This window comes from Neocloeon triangulifer, unplaced genomic scaffold (genome assembly GCF_031216515.1).
Source record: "Neocloeon triangulifer isolate White Clay Creek 2 clone unplaced genomic scaffold, ASM3121651v1 ptg000020l, whole genome shotgun sequence".
NCBI lineage: Eukaryota > Metazoa > Arthropoda > Insecta > Ephemeroptera > Baetidae > Neocloeon > Neocloeon triangulifer.
In genome coordinates this window covers 1,288,878-1,307,847 of record NW_026775561.1, presented here as the reverse complement: position 1 = coordinate 1,307,847, position 18,970 = coordinate 1,288,878, and the positions used below count along the sequence as shown (strand labels likewise).

The window sequence follows — 18,970 nt, the reverse complement described above, 5'->3', positions numbered from 1 at the left end:
TCTGTGACGCACAAACAACAAAGAATATTATAAAAAAAAACCTGCTGCCTAAATTTTTCATTGTTCAGCTGCTCGCCTCCTTTTTCTTTCCTCAAAAGGATCACGTTTCACGCACTTTCCCACCAAAATTTGGATTTACTTTTTGTAAGTGACAAAAAATTAATGTGTGAGACGCAGATATTTTCTTTTCAAAACAACAAGTCTTGATTTTTTTATGGTTAAAATTATTCATTACAGTGGAATATTTTGAAAAGTAAAAAGTAAAATTTATTAATTAAATTCAAAGCAATAAATCAAATAAATGAAGAGATCGGGCTTTTCCTCGTTGCAGAAAAATTGTTTTTACTCAAAAAGCACAAATGGCTCTACCAGTTTCGGTCACGGTCTGCGACCCTATTTCATGAGCAAGAAAAAATACAAAAAATCAGCAAATTGAAAAAACACCACATTTTAAATAAAAAATTAAATTCTTAAAAACTAACAAATTCAGGTAACTGGTAGAGCCATTTGTTTTTGAATAAAAACAATTTTTCTGCAACGAGGAAAAGCCCGATCTCTTCATTTCCATGATCATCTCCTCGAGTGTCAACTTCTTCAAACAAAATAAATCAAATATTTAAAAATCAGTCAAATTAATTTTAATAATTTTAGTGACAATGAAATGAATAAGAAATGATAATTCAATAAATAAATTTTGTTTTTGGGAGAAAATTTCTAATATTTCGAGTCTCAAACTTTTTTTTAAGTATTTGAAATGTAAATTTGTTTTTTTTTTTTTTTAAAAAAAGATGTTTTGCTTTTCTCGGCTCAAATTTCCCCTTTGATGGAGTGCGGCGCTGGAGATGAAAGTTTGGAGGGAAAAGGCGCGTTCACAATTTAGGGCAGCCGGTCGTCGTCGTCGGCGTCGTCGGCAGGCAAACACGGTGTTATGCAAACATTTTTGCCTAGCGGTAAAGAAGGTTGCATAAAGAGGCAGGGGCGCGATGAAAGGAGCCTTGCTTTCGCTCAAATAATGATGATGGATAATGCGGCGAGTCTCTCTGCTGCTAAAAATACAAGGCCTGATTGGCCCGTGTTTATTCAGCGCGACAGAGACACTTCTCGGCGCCGACACATGCTCAGCTGCAGATTCTCTCATTTATCAGATAAAACTGGCAAGCCGCGCCGTTTTAATCAAAACGGATCTCGCGAGTTTGCGACGAGGTCTTAAAAAATCAATATTAAGCTCGGGAATAAAATTGCCACAGAGGCAGCGAAAAGTTTGAAATTTAAAGTTGGGAGCTCTGGCAGGAATTTTTTTATTATTCTGCAGGTCAATTTTATGGAAATAACCCAAAATAGAATAAAAAAAAAAAAAAATGTGTAAATAAAAGCCGTGTGATTGCTGATTTCTTTTATATTTTTTAATTTATATTTATTGCGAAACATCCTCAGATAATCAAAAGTGGTAAATTTGGAAAAAAAATCAAAAATGAAACTCAAAATGTGTCCCAAATTTAATGCCAATTCACCATTTGCGAAATCGAATAACATTGGTTCTTATGACAGCTTCATCTTAGAATGATTGAATCTTTTCAATCCTAAGACATGTTGTACAAAATGAAAAATAAAAAATATTGGCGTTGGAAAAATCAAAATTGGTTCAGCGTGGGGCTGTAGTCAGGCGATCAAAGATTTGTAAAAACTCAAAAAATTGGCTTCGGTTGCCTACTTTACAAATCTTTGATCGCCTGACTACAGCCCCACGCTGAACCAATTTTGATTTTTCCAACGCCAATATTTTTTATTTTTCATTTTGTACAACATGTCTTAGGATTGAAAAGATTCAATCATTCTAAGATGAAGCTGTCATAAGAACCAATGTTATTCGATTTCGCAAATGGTGAATTTGAAAGATGTATGAGATGAAGAGTTGAAATGAAAGTTAATAATAAAAAAAAATACTTTGCACATTTTAAAGTATTTTCAAGTAATATATTATATAAATTTAAATATGTCTATTTTTGTATTAAAAACATAAAAGTAGACTAAAATGGTTTTTGGCAATTAAAAAATTATAAAAAGCCAGCAAATCATTACAAAATTTATTTTGGAAACACCGATTTTGAAAATTTAAAAATTTAGTTCCATTCATTTGGATTTAACGATGAAATGAATGCCGAATTTGCTGATATAGTGTGGGGAATTAAATTTAATTAGGAAATCTTTAATCAGCACATGCGGCTCTCAATTTATCAATTGACGACGGACATGTTTGGTCTTTGCCCTCTCCACGTGATAATCATGTTTCGTGTATAAGGAAAAATAACAAAAATTTATCAGCTGCGATTATTTATGGAAATGAAGAGAGATCGGGCTTTTTCCTCGTTGCAGAAAAATTTTTTTTTATTCAAAAAGGTAAAAACAAATGGCTCTATCGTTTTTAGTCACAGTTTGCGACTCTATTTCATGAGCAAGAAAATTACAAAAATTCAGCATAAATGAAAAAACCCCACACTTTTAACATAAAAAATTAAAAATCTTAAAAATTAACAAATTCGTTTATGTAAGGTCAAAATGAAACTTCTGTAAAAAAAAAATGTTAGGGAAAACTCCAAATTTTCAAACAAAAATATTTGTAAAAGCTTAAAATTGATAAATGAAATTAATCTTCGGCTTAAACGTCGAAAATTATTTAAAAAAAAAAATGCGTCAAATCAAAGCAAAAAAAATAATAATAGTTGAAGTTGTTGCAGAAAATTCCCATAAAAATGAAATAACTTCTAAATTTTTATTAATTAAACATATGTTGCATTTTATGAGCTGAAAATAAAACTCGATTTAATTGTGAGTGAGACTGAAACAGAATTCGGAGAAGCTGCAAGTGGAGCAAATTTGATTGAGCAAGTGGCATATCTGAAGTGGCGCCGCCCCCTCTAAAATCCACCCCACTCGACAAGCGGCACATGCGAAAGCGTCTGGCCAACTTTGGCCCCGGCCCAGGAAGGAATCGCCCAAACTAAATTTAACGCGATGAGATGTTGTTAATGCGGCGGGCGGGTTTGCCCAACTTCGCCGCCGCGCCTATCTCAACAGCTAAAGTGCACAGCCGGCTAATTACATGAAAAAGAGCGGCTGCCAAAATTTCAGGTCGTCATAAAATAAAGTTATCAAGAGATTTAAATCTCCCCGTAGTTGATGTTTTTAAATGAAATAATGCATTTTAATTTCTTTTTAATTGAGCTTGCTGATCTCACTATTTACTTCAAAATTAATTAAACGCTCTGAAAGATTTTAAAATTGTGTATTAGAAATAATTTACAACAATGCATTTTATTATCATATTATTTAAGATTTTCACTAAAAATAATTAAATGATATTTATTGTGATAAAAATAAGTCTTAATGATATTTTTGCAATATAACATTATTTTTATTTTTGAAATTCAATAATATAAATGATAAATTTTGTTCTAATTTTTATAAAAATTTCCATAATTTATTAAAAAAAATTCCATTCAACATCTGTTCTCTGCTGTTTCTTTTTGTAGACTTTTCTGTGAAAGAAGCAGCAGCAGCTTGTAATGGTTTCGTGCTGCTGCTGGATTCACTGAGCACATCTCGCCATTAATAACAATTAAAACCTGTGCAGCATGCGATTTTCATCCTCGCAAGCAATAAATCCGCGGAGCTTGAAAGTTATGCTAATTACAAAAAGAGGCAGGCAAATTTAATGTCTTCACACTCGGGCGAGCCTGAAATTACATCTCGAAATTCACTCAATTGTGGTAAAACTTGGTGGGCGGTCAAGAACCCTTTCGCTTCCATCAATAAAAGAAGCGAACGAATCCATATTTCATGTTTTCTTTGACACCCTTCAAAGTGGCAGGTTTCGTTTGGTAATAAATGAGAGAGCAGCTGCGCAAAAGTTTTGTGTACAAACAAATTGTGCTTAGCGCGGGGAGAACGACAGAGTCGGAGAAAAATTTAATAATGCAACAGCTGCCGAAGCCAACCTAGCGTGCGACTTCCCATTTTCATTTTATTTTTTCGTTCTGGAAAATTCGTTCCATAATATATATTTCCAATGGATTTTGCAGAATTTTTAAATTCCAGTTCGGATATTGCATGAGTGAAGACAGCGGTATTTTCATTTTCCATTCCAGCCAACTGATCTACTAAATTGGCGGTCACGTAAAAAGCGATGGGCGGAAATGTGAATTTATACCTGCAGGTAGAAATATTTCTCATTTATCTGCGAAAATTTAAACATGAGAGGTAAAAAAAAGTACTAACAAAATATGCTTTTTTAAATCAAAATTATTTTATCGATAAATTAAAAAGTTAATATGTCAAAAAGAATTAAAAATATGATTTTAAAAATATTTTAAGTCCTCAATTTTTTTTAAATATTTCTTCTGCTCTTTCTTTTCGTGTTTCATTCTCTCATTATTCTCGTAAGTGAGTTGTGAGTCACGTGAGGACCGGAAATACGCTATCCTGGGCGCACAAATGATCATGTTGCGCATTTTGGAGAGGCAGGAAAACTTGTGTCCGGGGCCAGTTTCATGATTTGCAATTTCAAGTGTGCCAAATCTGATAGCGCAGGCCGAAGCTCGATTTAGAATTCACACATCATCATATGCGAAAATGCCAAAATTAGACACGCAGACAGAGAAAGACGCGCCCCAAGTGACTAACTTATGAGGCAAGACATGAATTTTAAATAACCTCATAGAGTGAATTAGAATCCACCGCAGTATGAACAATTTACAGAGGATAAGAAAAATACTTGATTCAGATAGATGGTTTATTTTATTAAATTTATTACTATTTACAAAGTTTTAATTTTGCATTTAATACTAGAATTTAATTGCAGAAACCAATACAAAGCTTACATTTTTATGAAACATTGGTAATATCGAGAAATAAATATGTCAAGAGTGATATTGGATTTCAGGAAATTGGAATTAAGTAAAAATTTTGGAGCGGCGCACGTGCTTTGTGAGGAATTAGATGAAGGGGGTGATAAACACGCTAGAGCAATTGAATTTGAAAAGGAAGCGTCTTATATTTCCTGTGTGCTTCGCCTCTGAATAATAATATGCGCGCGATACAATTATCACAATATAATGAAGCAAGCAGTGTGACGTCACAATATAAATAAAGTTTGCCTTTACGGCGAGACGGCGGCGGCGGATTCACGCCTTGATGCACACTTAACGTGTTGGCGGCTGCTATCGCTAATTACAAAAACTTAACGTACATTTGCAGTTGTCATTCGCACCACAGGTTCCCCTCCAAATACCAGAGCACGTGCTTATTTCGCACCCAATTCACATTCAATGAATAAAAAAAAATGTTATATTTAATTTCAAAATAACACTTATTGGAAGAAATTTAATAATCAATATAGTTTTTAACTTAAAAATGGGGAATTTGGTCAGTTTACAATTCAGCGTTATAATAAAATAAAATTTTTTTCATTTAAATCCAATGAATAAAGGAAGAAATAAATAAACAAAAAGAGATTTGAAATATAATAATTTAAATAAAAAGAATTTTATTGATTTGGGGTGGATCCAGGAATGATTTGGGTGTGATTGTTGATGAAAAGTTACCATTTTGAAATTCATGTATGATGTTGGGGTTGGAAAAAGGTGCTTCCTCCTAAATTTTCAGCTAAAAATATTGGGTGCTTTTCCGGGAAATCAGATTTTTCCAAAAACACTAAAATACCAATATCTCTGCTCCTACTAAGAATAAACGTATGCTCTTTTCACGTTCAGACGTAACTTTTTACGCCCGACAACTTTGCCATTGACAAATTTTGCGTAGGTCAAAGGTCAAGGTCACTAAATTACAAATTTCACTTTTAAACGCAATTTTCGCAAAGAAGCACCCCTCAGATTTTTTTTGCAGTATAGGAAAAAATGTAGCCCCAAGTGTGTAGAACAAAATACTTGATTTTCAGAATGGTAACTTTTACTGTTAAATTTATAATACTAACTAAATATTAAAAAACAGTGAAAAATCACTTTTCCGCAATAGAAATTAATTTTCAACCAGCGATAACTCTGTTTCTGTTACAGAAACGACAAAATAAGTAATGACAAAAAGTGTTTGTCTTGACATTCTGCATCCAACCATGTATCAGTCAAGAAGGTCAGGTCACCAAAGGTCATTGACCTCGGTGACCTGTGACCTTTAAACACGATTTTGCTAATTTTTGAAACTATTTTTCAAAATTTAAATAGGTTTTATTATTTCCTACACAGAAAACTTGCAAAATCGTGTTTAAAGGTCACAGGTCACCGAGGTCAATGACCTTTGGTGATTTGACCTTCTTGACTGATACATGGTTGGATGCAGAATGTCAAGACAAACACTTTTTGTCATTACTTATTTTGTCGTTTCTGTAACAGAAACAGAGTTATCGCTGGTTGAAAATTAATTTCTATTGCGGAAAAGTGATTTTTCACTGTTTTTTAATATTTAGTTAGTATTATAAATTTAACAGTAAAAGTTACCATTCTGAAAATCAAGTATTTTGTTCTACACACTTGGGGCTACATTTTTTCCTATACTGCAAAAAAAATCTGAGGGGTGCTTCTTTGCGAAAATTGCGTTTAAAAGTGAAATTTGTAATTTAGTGACCTTGACCTTTGACCTACGCAAAATTTGTCAATGGCAAAGTTGTCGGGCGTAAAAAGTTACGTCTGAACGTGAAAAGAGCATACGTTTATTCTTAGTAGGAGCAGAGATATTGGTATTTTAGTGTTTTTGGAAAAATCTGATTTCCCGGAAAAGCACCCAATATTTTTAGCTGAAAATTTAGGAGGAAGCACCTTTTTCCAACCCCAACATCATACATGAATTTCAAAATGGTAACTTTTCATCAACAATCACACCCAAATCATTCCTGGATCCACCCTTTGGCGTTTTAAATTAAATTGTATTTTTTTTTTATTAATTGGATAATATTGATTGTAGAGACGCGTGCGTGTTTCTCTCTCTCATCCCTTTTGACTGAAATAAAAGCCGTAGCAAAACGCAATGTTTTCGTTTCGCCGGTGAAATGCAACAAAAACACTCTTGCTCGCGCGGTATCAAATCTGTCTCACTTTTGCGACTTCTACGCCGCATTTGGATATCAAAAGGGGAGCTCGCGTTTCACGCGGCGTGAATTAGCGCACAACACACACACACACTAAAAATAAAGCTGCCACTTTATTCCAGCAGAGGTCAAAGCTTCATGCAGAGAGCTCACGCGCGCTTCAACCTCTTTTAAAACACATTTCCATTTTATAAAATAATTTTAATAGAGATTTAAAAGTCTGTCAAAAGAGTTTTTAGGTTGTTTAATTTTTCTTCTCGCTCGAAAATTAAATTTGAAAGTGTCATAGAAACTAATTTAAGTTGTTTAGCAAAATGATTTGTTGCTTAATAAACTGTTTTAGCAGCAAAATTGGCCTATCGCTGATTTAAGAAAAATTTTAGTTTCATAAATTGTTTTTAACGTCATAATAGGAGCAAACTAAATTAAATATTGTTTAAAAGGAGCAAATTTAATATGAATTAAAAATATTTAAGGAAATCACGAAGCAAATTTATAATAGTGAAAAATGATTAAAAATGTTACATTAAACATTAAATTTACATTTTGTTTTATTAAATTTTATAACTTTGTATAGTTTCTTTACCATCAATTACAATTTTTTTTTTTTTTTTTTCAATAAAAATGATATAAAGTAAGAAAACATTTTGCCAAAGTTTTGATTTGACCTTTTGCTCGTCAGGAAAATGTTAAAGAAATGCGTGAATCCTGTGAAGCTCGGTGGTGCCAAAGGAAGAGCAAATTCGGCCTTCCTTTGCATGTTTTGCAGCTCGACGTATGTATTTTTTTCGGCCGTGCGCCTTTTTTACCTCTGCAGAAACTCAATTTGCATCGGCAGAGTTGGTTTCGCGAGAAAAACCTGTCAGCAGAGAGCGGCCAAAATAAATATAGCTCCGGGCTGTGTGGAGAGAAGCAGAGTCTGTTTGATTTTTTCACTCCTCAAATATATTCTCAGATAGAAAAAAGGAGCGTCAACTTTTTTGCAGCAATGAAATTGTTTGGTCGCGATTTATCTAATTTTTAAACAGTAAATTTGAAAAAGTTTGAATTCAAAAATTTAAAATATTTTAAAGTTTAAACATCTTTCACCGCTTTCATCTCCTGTGGTTGATTTAGTGGAAACGAATTGGATGAAAGACAAGAATTGTCAACATGGGAAGGTAATATGTGTCATTTTCTTGATGAAATCGGGGCACAAAGAGCAGCTGGTAGAGAAATAGCCAAACGTGTGCATAGTCTTTGCCAATGGTGTGAACAAAGTAAACTGCTGATCAAAGAAATTTGATGACGCCGCTCACCTGATAGCATCTTTTGATCTCCACAATTCAATAAAAAAATAAAAATGTGCATTAAATAAATTGAAACCGCTAAAAACTTCTGAGCTTTTATTTAAAAACTAATTTTTATGTTCATTTCAGATAATAAACCTTTTTATAATTTTTTTCTAGATCATTTGTATTTTTTTCTGTAAGAGATTAATTTTTGCATGCTAAACAAAAAAATTGGCCGGCGACTTTTATGTTCAATTATCAAAGAAGTTCTCTCCAGAAATCCTTGGAAGTTTTTTGCATTCGAATATGGGTTTTCAATAAAGGGCACAGGCCGACAAGACTTTGTCTTACAATTAGCCTGACCTTAAAAAAACCTTCATAACTAATTCATTAAAAACGACACAAAATATATTTGTTTATTGTTTTAAAAAAATCCAAATTTCTAATTAAAAAGGAGTGTTTATTTGGATTATTTCATTTAATTATCTTTAAATAATTAAATCGTGAATATTCTTGATTATTCAGTGTGAAAAAAATATTCCATTGAACTAAAATATTTACCTCTGAAGCAACTGCTCTATTTTCTGATCGTTCATTTTTTTCAATTCATTTTCAATTCAATTTATTTTTCTCCAAACAAGTCAGTACAATCAATTGTAAAAAAATTGGTTGGGGGAAAAATAGGCACACAGTGCTAGTGAACAACTCACTGAAACTCATAACCGCGTATTTACCAAGAGGCGATAAATACCCGACTACTCGCCGCACTGCAGCCTAAACTACGGGGGAAAAAAATCAAATTTGTTTAACATGCTCTTTGCACAATTTTGGGAAATTATTTGACGCACACGATTTTAACACAGAAGGGAGGGAGTTCCATTGGGACGCGAGGCGAAAGGGAAATGAGTAGAGGCCGAGGTCGGTGCGCACTTTCGGAGGAATGAGCCGGTGGTGCTCTTCGTCACTGTTACTGTCTCTTATCTTTCGGCCAGTCTTTATTCGCGCCATCGCGTCCATGTCGGTGTCTCCATCCAGACACTTTCGGAAGAAAGTCAAGTCGTTGTACTTCAGCTGCTGCTGGACGGAGAGCAGCTCGGTCTTGGCCACCTCAAAAATATGCCGCCCATACACAAACCGAATAAACCTATAATTTAGTCGTCTTTTTTTTGCCACCGAATTATTTTAGCAAGCAGCTTTATTATCTCATTCAACCCTTTGGACTTGTTTTGCTCATTGCATGAGGTCAAATATCAATTGCGAGGCCGGCATAAAATCCCCAGAAAGGACCGTGTCTCATCAGTTTGAGTGCATCCGCTGACGATTTAACTGCCGATTTAAACTTTCAGTAAATTAAAGCTTGCTTTTTTTAGCGTTTAGTGAGAGTAAAACTATTACTGTTGCCATTTTTATCCAGTCCAGGATCTACAGAAAGTTGGCGAGAAGGGATGAAGTTTAAGTTAACTGGATGGATTTGGCTGCTCACTGCGGCCAGATTTTTTGCTTTTGGATATGGACCAAGTCCTAGAGAATATTCTGATCGGGTCAGTGTTTTAAAATATGATTTTAATGATTATTACACAACTCAAATGCATATTTTCATACTAATTTACCTTACTTTTTTTTTAAAACTACATGAAATTTTATGATTAAAACTCCAGGTGAAGACATCAAAATTAAATTTGTTATGACTAAATTTAAATATATCAGGGTTTCTGAGCATGAGCATTTTCGTCTGCTCAACTAGTTTTGCTCATGAGCATGCTCACTTGCAGGGTGCTCACTTGCATGTGCTCAATGCTCATGCTCAAGATACCCTTGCTCAACGCTGCTCATGAGCAGCTCATGCTCAGATTCCCTGAAATATATGTACATATTTTTTTGTCATGCGTTTTGTTGCATAAAATTCAAATTCATTTCTACCATGTTCACTTGAATTTTTACAGAAAATTAAAAAGGATCAATGCTGGAATTACGGAAAGAACAAATCTGTGTTAAACGCACATGGTAAGTAGCACAGAAACATTCAAATTTCTATAATAATCATTTAAATACAACGAAAATTCCTTTCAATGAAAACACACCAAAAGAATTTTTATCAATGAGATTCTTGAACAATTTAATATATGATAATAATTTTTAATACACTTAAACATATCATGGTAATTTGAATTAAAAATAGGCTTTAAATGTATCATGTTAACACAAAACCAAAATACTTTGTTAAAACTTTTTAATGTAATAAACAACAATTGTAATGCCTCTAATTCAATGGGAGTTTTAATGTTAATTACTTTAATTACCTGTTAAATTTCAGGTAGGAATGCAAATTACTCCCGTTTAAATATTATTGATTATTAATTTCTCTGGTAAAAACTGTAGCTTTTGTGGCATTAAACAAGAGACTAAATTATTTATTTAATTAGCCGGGATCCACTTATATTATAAATAAAATGCAGGAGAGAAGTTTAATTAATTCTGTTGAATTAATTATTATTGTGTTGTCAAATGAAATTAAATACACGTCATATTTATCAATCAAAATCAAATAGAGCAATAAGAGCAAAATAGATCAATGATCAAATGAGCAATTTGGATCGAGAGTTTTCAATCACTTTTCTTACACATCGCCGCGGCTGCGGCGGAGAGAGAGAAGGAAAGCAGGGGCTGCTGCTGGAGTTGGCGTGCTGCTGCTTCGGGGCGGCCGGAGGGCCGCGCTGACGTCACATCTACTCAGGGGCGCCTCGGAAGGGCGCAGGGTTGCTCAGGGTGGCCGGTGGGGCGTTTGCGCGTCTATTTGGAGTAGACGAGGTGGGCAAACTTGGCAAAACCCCGCTCTCGCAGTGTCACAAGGAAAACCACCCGAAAACCTGTGACGAGAGCCGAAACCGAGCCGAAAAGTTTCTCAAACTCACAAATCAGGCTAATTGGAAATGTCCACTGGTTTCAGTTCAAAGATCGAGCCTGATAACTTGGAAATGCGCGCACAATAAATTTACAATGAAAAATAATTACAGTGAGATAAACTCCCGAGCGAGGTGCACTCTGGGGCTGCTTGGAGCGAAGTGAAACTTTCTTATTTTCAATACAAAAATCTCTGCACAGAAATGGTCAGCGAGCGAGGCTAGTTTATATTACATTTGATTGGTCGGTCCTCAGGAGGGTGGGTTTTACCTCCTTTGGGCCTACGTGCAGTTTGCGCTTTTCTTTCTCACGCGCTTCCTGCTTAAAATTCAGGTACACGAAAAACATCTTCAGAGAAATACATTATTTCTTATATATTATTTACGGATGGTTGTAAAAGAGTTATCTGGCGACGGCCAGACCGCGAACATCTGCACAAACGCACTCTTTTCTTTCTTCTTCTTCTGCGTGTGGTCAAGGCACATTATAAGGGTGAGCGCTGGGCGCGCTCTATTGTCCGGCGTCTCTCTCAGGTACCTGCTGCAGCAGGTACTCGGCTGTGCGGTTGTCCCATCTCTCAGCTTTTCTCCTCTCTCATTATCCTAAATGCTCATATATTGACCATTGCTCTTTATTAAATTACTGACGTGTGAATTAAATAGTTGAATTTATATTGATGATTGCTCTTTAATTAGTCTGTTCAATTATTTTATATGAGAATTATGATCTTTTAATCAGATGAATATTTTAATTACATTTTTTATAAGGTAGACAAGTAATGGTATATAACACAATAAATTTCCTATTTTGATAATTGTTTGGTTGGAAAAATCTCCTCCTCTCTGACTCTTTTTTAACAATAATATTTATGAAACTGGTATTTTTTTAATGATTCCAGTTTTCAATTTTGACGATGATAATTTGAGCTTTGAAAACTGCGGCAAGTGGGACCAAAAGAATTACGATGAGATCCCTCCGTGGGTGGTTCGCTTTGACAAAACCGGTTGTGATGCTATAATTCTGTCAGATCAAACGATCATGATGACAGGTAATGCAGAATTCCAATTTTCCAGAATTTTGAAATAAAATTACTTTTCTGCACCTAGAGTATTGTAGTGATGAGGCAGCAAGATTAAGAATGTTAGAAGATCAAAGAACGGAACCCGTTTTTTTTGGCGGTGAATGTATTAACCAGGACAAAAAATTTTGCTTCAAAAAACGAGGCTTGCTGAGTCTAAAGGTGAGATTGCCAAATTTTCCGCTCTTTTACTTTAAAAATTCTGTCCCCAGGTGCATCATGATCAAAGTTTTAACAAAATTGTAGGATTGAAAATTGGCTCTTATTACGTCAACCACATACTTCTGTTGAGAGTAGAAAAACTGAGGTTCACGCCGAGTTTGCAGCCTGTTTGCTTGTGGAATCAAGACAACCAGAACGACGCGCAGGAAAACTTTTTTTATTATAATGTTAGTTTAAAAGATTTATGGAAATGAAGAGATCGGGCTTTTCCTCGATGCATAAAAATTGTTTTTACTCAAAAAACACAAATGGCTCTACCAGTTTCGGTCACGGTCAGCGACCCTATTTCATGAGCAAGAAAAATACAAAGAATCAGCAAAATTGAAAAAAACACCACATTTTAACATAATTTCATGAGCCAACGCGCTGCTCGCTGACTAATACAAGAATGAGTTAGCTAAAGACTGATTGATTGGGGGACATTTTCTTGCTCATGAAATAGGGTCGCTGACCGTGACCGAAACTGGTAGAGCCATTTGTGTTTTTTGAATAAAAACAATTTTTCTGCAACGAGGAAAAGCCCGATCTCTTCATTTCCATGATCCTCTCCTCGAGTGTCAACTTCTTCAAACAAATTAAAAGATTTACATACCAATTCACCCGAAATTTAATGACACTAGTCTTCTTTGTATTTTTCAATCAGGTTCTTTAAAAAAAGGTTTTTTTTTCGACAAACAGAAAGTGAAAAAAAACGTGGTCAAGTAAAAATGCTGATGTTGCAGGGCACGATGAATATACATGATAATATATTGCCTGAGGATAGTTGTTATCAAAGTGATGTAGTACGTCAAGATGATTGTGACCTTTACGGGAACTCAATAAGCACATCTAAAAGACGCAAGTACACTTTTTATCATTTAACGATTAAACAATGCTAAAAAAGAATCAAAAACTCAAGTCGAATTTTTGCATACAAAATGACAAATATGACAATTGCAATAAAATCCACTAATTTTGATCTTGCAGGTGAGGCAGTGCAAAATCGTGGTTATTTATTCATTAATCGAAACGGCCGCTTCTATTTACGTGGAATTAATAACATTTTTTCTGAACACACTTTAAAAAATTGGCTCGACCTTCTCCCTGTCATGAGACAAATTGTTTCTAATACGGCCGACCTGGCAGTCATGCCTGAAATTTCCAAGTTGCAAGAGTGGATAGGTCGTGTCTCATTCATTTTTTGTTTTAAAACAAAATAAAAAAGACACCTTTTCAGATTTCGGCCAAAACCAGAGTTTCCCGAACTGCGGGTACCAAGAAAGACGTCGGCGCGACAAAAGGGATGACGACAAGAACGCACACACCCATTTCATTTTGGGGGGTCAGGATGCGGACAGTGGACAATTCCCCTGGCACGCCAGCCTTTCATTCATCTGGAACACATATGAACTTGTCGACTTTTGCGGAGCGACGCTCATTTCGAGAAAGACGCTGATCACTGGTCAGATTTTATGGAAATATTATTCACTATTCATTACAATTTAATGGATTAAAATTTGTGGAAGACAATAAAAATTAACAGATAAAAATTAAAACTTCATCAAAAAATGAACACTTTGAGTGTCAAAAATTCTAAAACAACAACTATATAAACTTAAATATTAAGCGTTTATATTATTTGTAACTGCCAGTCCACATCTTTTAAATCAAAATTTACTCGATTTTCCGTCCAGATTTTGATCTTGGTTTCCTTCAATTCCTCTTATTTGTCAGCGAGTTATTTGAAGAACTAGTAAATTACTTATGAAAAAAAGTTCAAATTTTCAGCTGCTCACTGTCTTTTTCATACTTCTGGATTGCCAAGGGAAGCTTCTGCGTTGGAAGTGACGCTTGGGATGCGCCAAATTTCTAAAGATGAGGAATTCCGGCAGATAAGAAGGGTAAATTATTTTGCGTGGTGAGAGATTTGTCTTGTTTTGTCCATTTTGAAATTATTACCAAATGAGGACCAATCAAAAGTTTTGACTTTTTTCCGTATATGAAAATCAAAATGGACGGAAATGCTGGGAAATTTTAGTAAAATTACTTCACCTTTGTAAAGTACCACTTTAATATAGTTTTATTCTATCCTTTGCACGGGCAAAAAATCACAAAAGAACTTTATTTGTGTGTATCAGAAGAGCACCGAATTTTACATAACTTACATAATTAATCTTTTGGATATCACAACAAAAAATAATCTGATAATTTGGCAGGCTTCGAAAGTGATAGTGCATCCTGGTTATAATCACCGGAACGATTTTGGGGACGACATCGCTTTGATAATTCTGGCTGAAAATGTCCAAGTCACTGCAAAAGTGCGGCCGATTTGTCTATGGAATTCAAACTACGACCTCAACAAAATCGCCAACGGAACGGGCACGGTCAGGAGTTTTCATTATCAATTTTTTTTTATTTTAGAATTAATATAGGTGGTCGGGTGGGGCCGCACGTCTGACGACACGCTCCCGGATACTCTGCAAAGAGCAGATTTGAAAATCGTCTCATACCAAGAGTGTTATCAGAGCAGCAGACTCTTCATGTCTGAAAATTTGCATCCCCGTGAAAACTTCTGCGCCGGTTATCCTCACAACCGTGAGTACTATTAAATTTTTAGTTGCAATTTTCAACTTTGACAGCGAAACTGTTTCATTATAATGCAAATTATTCTTTTCTATTGCTTGATTCTTTTTCAGAAACGGGAGCTTGCAAAGGAGACAGCGGTGGCGGTTTGTACATTCGTGAATCTGGTCGCTACTTTCTGCGCGGCGTCGTCAGCTCAGGAATAAAGAAATTGGAAATAAACAAAGAAGAATTCATCGCTTGCGATCCAAATTCTTACTCGCTGTTCACAGACGTGACCAATTATATGCAATGGATCGTAGACAAGAAAATCGACTGAAGAGCGTCAAAATATCATAACATTTACTTTTTGATTACAATGGGGAAAAATTTAATATAATAATCTTCAATTTCATTAATTACAATAAAATTTGCTTTTGGTTTGATGCAATTTTTTCTTTATTGATATCCATTTAAAAAAAATAAGAGCGTCCAATGATTTTTATTTTCAATTGCATTCTTATTTATTTTCACATGAATAACCTGAGACTTTGCGAGACTAATTAAAAAATTAAAATGACCTTTTCAAATAAAAAAAAATTATACTGCCAAACATTTAAAAATATGGCTAGGCTATTGACCGAAATTTGGAAGGATTTTAGAATTAAAGAAAGGTTTGTTTTTGCCAATTGCACTTCACTTTTCGCACAAATATATTCCATTCCAGTTTGCCCGAAATGTGCAGGCGCAAAATAATGAAACTCTGGCGTGGCGAGAGGGGAACAGTTTGCGGTTTTGAAAAGCAGGTCTGCTTGCACGGAGCGTACGTGAAAAGGGAATTTGAGATGACGCCGCCGGAATGAATAAAAAAAAACGATACGAAAAAGAAGGCCTAGGGAGGAAAGGGGGCGGCGAATGAATGTTTACTCGCCACGGTCAACATGCACGCGGCGGCGGGATATGGAATACATTTAGAAAAGCACGCGCGTCACACCTCAGCACACTCGGAAACGGAAGTGAAAATTCTCATTTCTTGTCGCGCGTAACAGATTGGCCAGTCCAGCAGCAGCTGCGGTGCTCGTACCCTGCATTATATTAATTTAATTCAAAGAAGAGTCTATTCAAAGCACCTTTTGCTTTGGAAAGGCACAGCTCATCTGAATATAATTTTATTATTGTTTAGAGAAAACCGCGGCCTTTCTAAATTCAATTTGAGCAAAAAGAAAAAGAAGAAGAGTTCCAGATGCAAAATTAATGGTCATTGAATTTCTTTAAATTTCAACAAAAAAAGAATAAAATTGCGAAGAATAATAAAAATTTGATTAATTTTAATGCTGGTTTTGAATTAATTATCAATTAAAGAAATTATCCCTTCATTATTTGTATAAATTAGTCAATTTATTTGATAAAGTGCTAAATAAAATTCAAAATTAACGTTAGTTTTTGATTGAATTATTTTAGAAAAAGAAAAATTCGGTATAAATTGTTTTGTATTAGAATATTCCTTAAATATCATTGATGATTTCCATGATAAAAAGAAAATCTGTTTTGCTGACAAACAAATACAATCCAAAATTCCTTCTTACGAGACCGAATTTTGGCACTTAATCTGAGCCAAGTATTCAAGGGTTGTTTCTATTGAATAGTTGCCAAAGGGCCAGTGCAGTTTTGTGAATTTCGCGGTCTATTTTTATTCACTCGCTGCGGCCGACGATGTGATTTACGCTGCCTAATTGTCAAGACAAAATAATTTATTGGCAACGGGGTGCATTGCAAAAAAGGGCACCGAAATAGCCCAAGCAGTGTTATTGCGGAGCGAGGGGCCGCGTGATTTGCATTTTGTTGCGAGAAAACAAGCCAATTTAATTCCGAGTAAGTTCTCAGAGCTCTAATTGAAACGGTAATTGCTGTTTCATTGAATGCCACATCAAATAATCACAATCAAGTTTAATAGAAAACAAACAAGTCCTGATAATTCAATTGTAGCAAATTCGCAGAAATTTCCAGAGAGTTTGTTTACATAATTTTTAAATTTTCTTTTATTTGCAGATGTTGATTTTTAGTATATTTGGTTTTGTCATAACAGAATTTAATTGGAAATGATTACGAAAAATGTATTAAAAGTCATTCTTCTTTTGAATGTAATTGCAAACTAAAAAAAGGAAAAATAAAAATAAATTTATGGCTACGAAAGAGGAAAATTCATATAAATGCAGCTGGTCAAACAAAATCACCATCAACACTTGAAAAAAAGAATCCAAACTGACAGACCTGGATCGAAAAGCTTCCGTCAATCTCTCAATTTCTCCGAAACAAAACAACAATGGAAGTGAAAATAAACAACCGACCTGTGGCGAGAAGAGCGAGGAGCAGGAGCAGGGGGGTGGTTGCGCCCCCTGGGGGTGCCATCGACTCGAGGTCAGAGGTCACAAGGCGATCAAGGGAGGCACGTTGCAAGGGACGCGTGGCGAGAGCACCTGCATGCAGCCCTCGCGGCCGCCAACGTGTGCACACTGAGCGCTCGGCCGGCCGCCTCGGCCAAGAGCGAGCGAGCGGGGCCGACGGCGCCGCCGCCGCCGCCGCTACCGCCACCACACCGACGCCGGCAACACACCCACCTATAAAGGCTTCCGCTGTCTCAAACGCCAGCCGACCTGACGCACTCTCCCTTCACTTATATGCATAGAAAAGGGTTGATTTTTGAAATATGACAATCATTGTTCTGTATAGATTGAAAATTATTTTAAACCTCAATTTTAATTTAAATTAGAGATAAAAAAAGGATACAAATAATTTCACTAAAATTAAAATATGTTTTCTGCATATTATTTGAATTTAACTCAGATTATATTTTAATTTAGTTAATTATTGCAAATAAATATGTTACAGGAAATCATTGCTCATAAAGAATCAGAATTTCAAATTGAATAAAATTAAGAGAAGAAAGAAAATTATGGATTATTACAACTAAAAAAACTGATTTTTTTGCGAAATTACCTAATTTAAACCATACTAAATTTACGTGTCACACAACAACCAATTAAAAATTTTGCTGAAGACTTGCATTATTGTTTTTTCATAAAATTTTCATAACATTTGTAAACAAAAATAAAAATAATAATTCTACACTCATTTGATGTTGAAAAATATTTCTAAACTCGGCTGATGTAAAAAAATGAACTGGTTCTAGTGCTGCAATATAAATTGTTTTTAATTGATATTTTCATTTAAACACAATTAATTAATTTCAATTTTTTTACTAAATAAATCTATGTAGCAAATTCAGACACATTTTAATAAAGAAACTAAAAGAGCTAGTAATTTTTTTTTCTTTTTTTTTCTTTTTTAGGGTCAGGCCAAGACAAAGTCTTGTCGGCCTGTGCCCTTTTTAGTGGCGCAGAAGGCGCCACTCAATTTTGTCTTTTTTTATTATTTTATTTTGGGTTTGTCTTTATTAAAATCAAGCATAATTTATTTTCGCTGGCATAAACTTATTTTCGCTGGCATAAACTTAGTTTAGCGGCGACTGATGATGCTGAAAAAGACAAACTGAAAAGTAAAAGATTAGGAATTAGAAGTAAGAATTGCACTAATCTTTCATGAAAGCTCGCTCTTTTTACATGTGGATGCTCAAATTTCGCACATTCAAAATATTTATTAATATTATTTGCAATTGCATCAAGATTTAGGGAAAACAATTTACTGAAAATCGTTTCACTTTTAAATTTGGCTTGTTTCACTAAATTTAATCAAGATATTAACCAAACTTATTAATGACCCAAATTTTAAAAATTTCCTTAAAATTTGTTAATTCTAAAATGTTTCGTCCAGATTCTGTTGTAATATTTGGCTCTAATTTGA

General features: G+C 34.7%; 2 protein-coding genes across 4 annotated transcripts in view; one reads left to right on the top strand and one right to left on the bottom strand.

Annotated features, from left to right (window-relative positions):
• LOC132203911 (uncharacterized) overlaps positions 1 to 17,635 on the bottom strand; it is a 31,187-nt gene extending 13,552 nt beyond the window's left edge. For all 3 annotated transcript variants that reach the window (XM_059632075.1, XM_059632077.1, XM_059632076.1), the window contains exon 1: positions 17,458 to 17,635. In XM_059632075.1, coding sequence (XP_059488058.1) covers positions 17,458 to 17,518 — 61 coding nt within the window. In that variant the 5' untranslated portion in view covers positions 17,519 to 17,635. The remainder of the gene's footprint in view (positions 1 to 17,457) is intronic.
• Positions 9,630 to 15,555, top strand: LOC132203963 (transmembrane protease serine 11B-like protein). The gene is made up of 13 exons (XM_059632141.1): positions 9,630 to 9,712; positions 9,782 to 9,908; positions 10,311 to 10,371; positions 12,167 to 12,316; positions 12,375 to 12,508; positions 12,559 to 12,735; positions 13,291 to 13,405; positions 13,535 to 13,729; positions 13,785 to 14,009; positions 14,336 to 14,448; positions 14,764 to 14,931; positions 14,980 to 15,142; positions 15,244 to 15,555. The coding sequence occupies exons 2-13, from the start codon at positions 9,813 to 9,815 to the stop codon at positions 15,447 to 15,449; spliced, it is 1,803 nt and encodes a 600-aa protein (XP_059488124.1). The 5' UTR covers positions 9,630 to 9,712; positions 9,782 to 9,812; the 3' UTR covers positions 15,450 to 15,555.
• Positions 17,636 to 18,970: the final 1,335 nt, after the last annotated feature.

What these genes read in the sequence shown, in the direction of transcription:
- LOC132203963 (XM_059632141.1), top strand. Translation starts at nt 9,813, where the DNA reads ATGAAGTTTAAGTTAACTGGATGGATTTGGCTGCTCACTGCGGCCAGA. An exon ending in GAGGCTTGCTGAGTCTAAAG is followed by an intron (nt 12,509 to 12,558) that starts GTGAGATTGCCA and finishes TTCTGTCCCCAG; the next exon opens with GTGCATCATGATCAAAGTTT. An exon ending in CAAGTTGCAAGAGTGGATAG is followed by an intron (nt 13,730 to 13,784) that starts GTCGTGTCTCAT and finishes ACACCTTTTCAG; the next exon opens with ATTTCGGCCAAAACCAGAGT.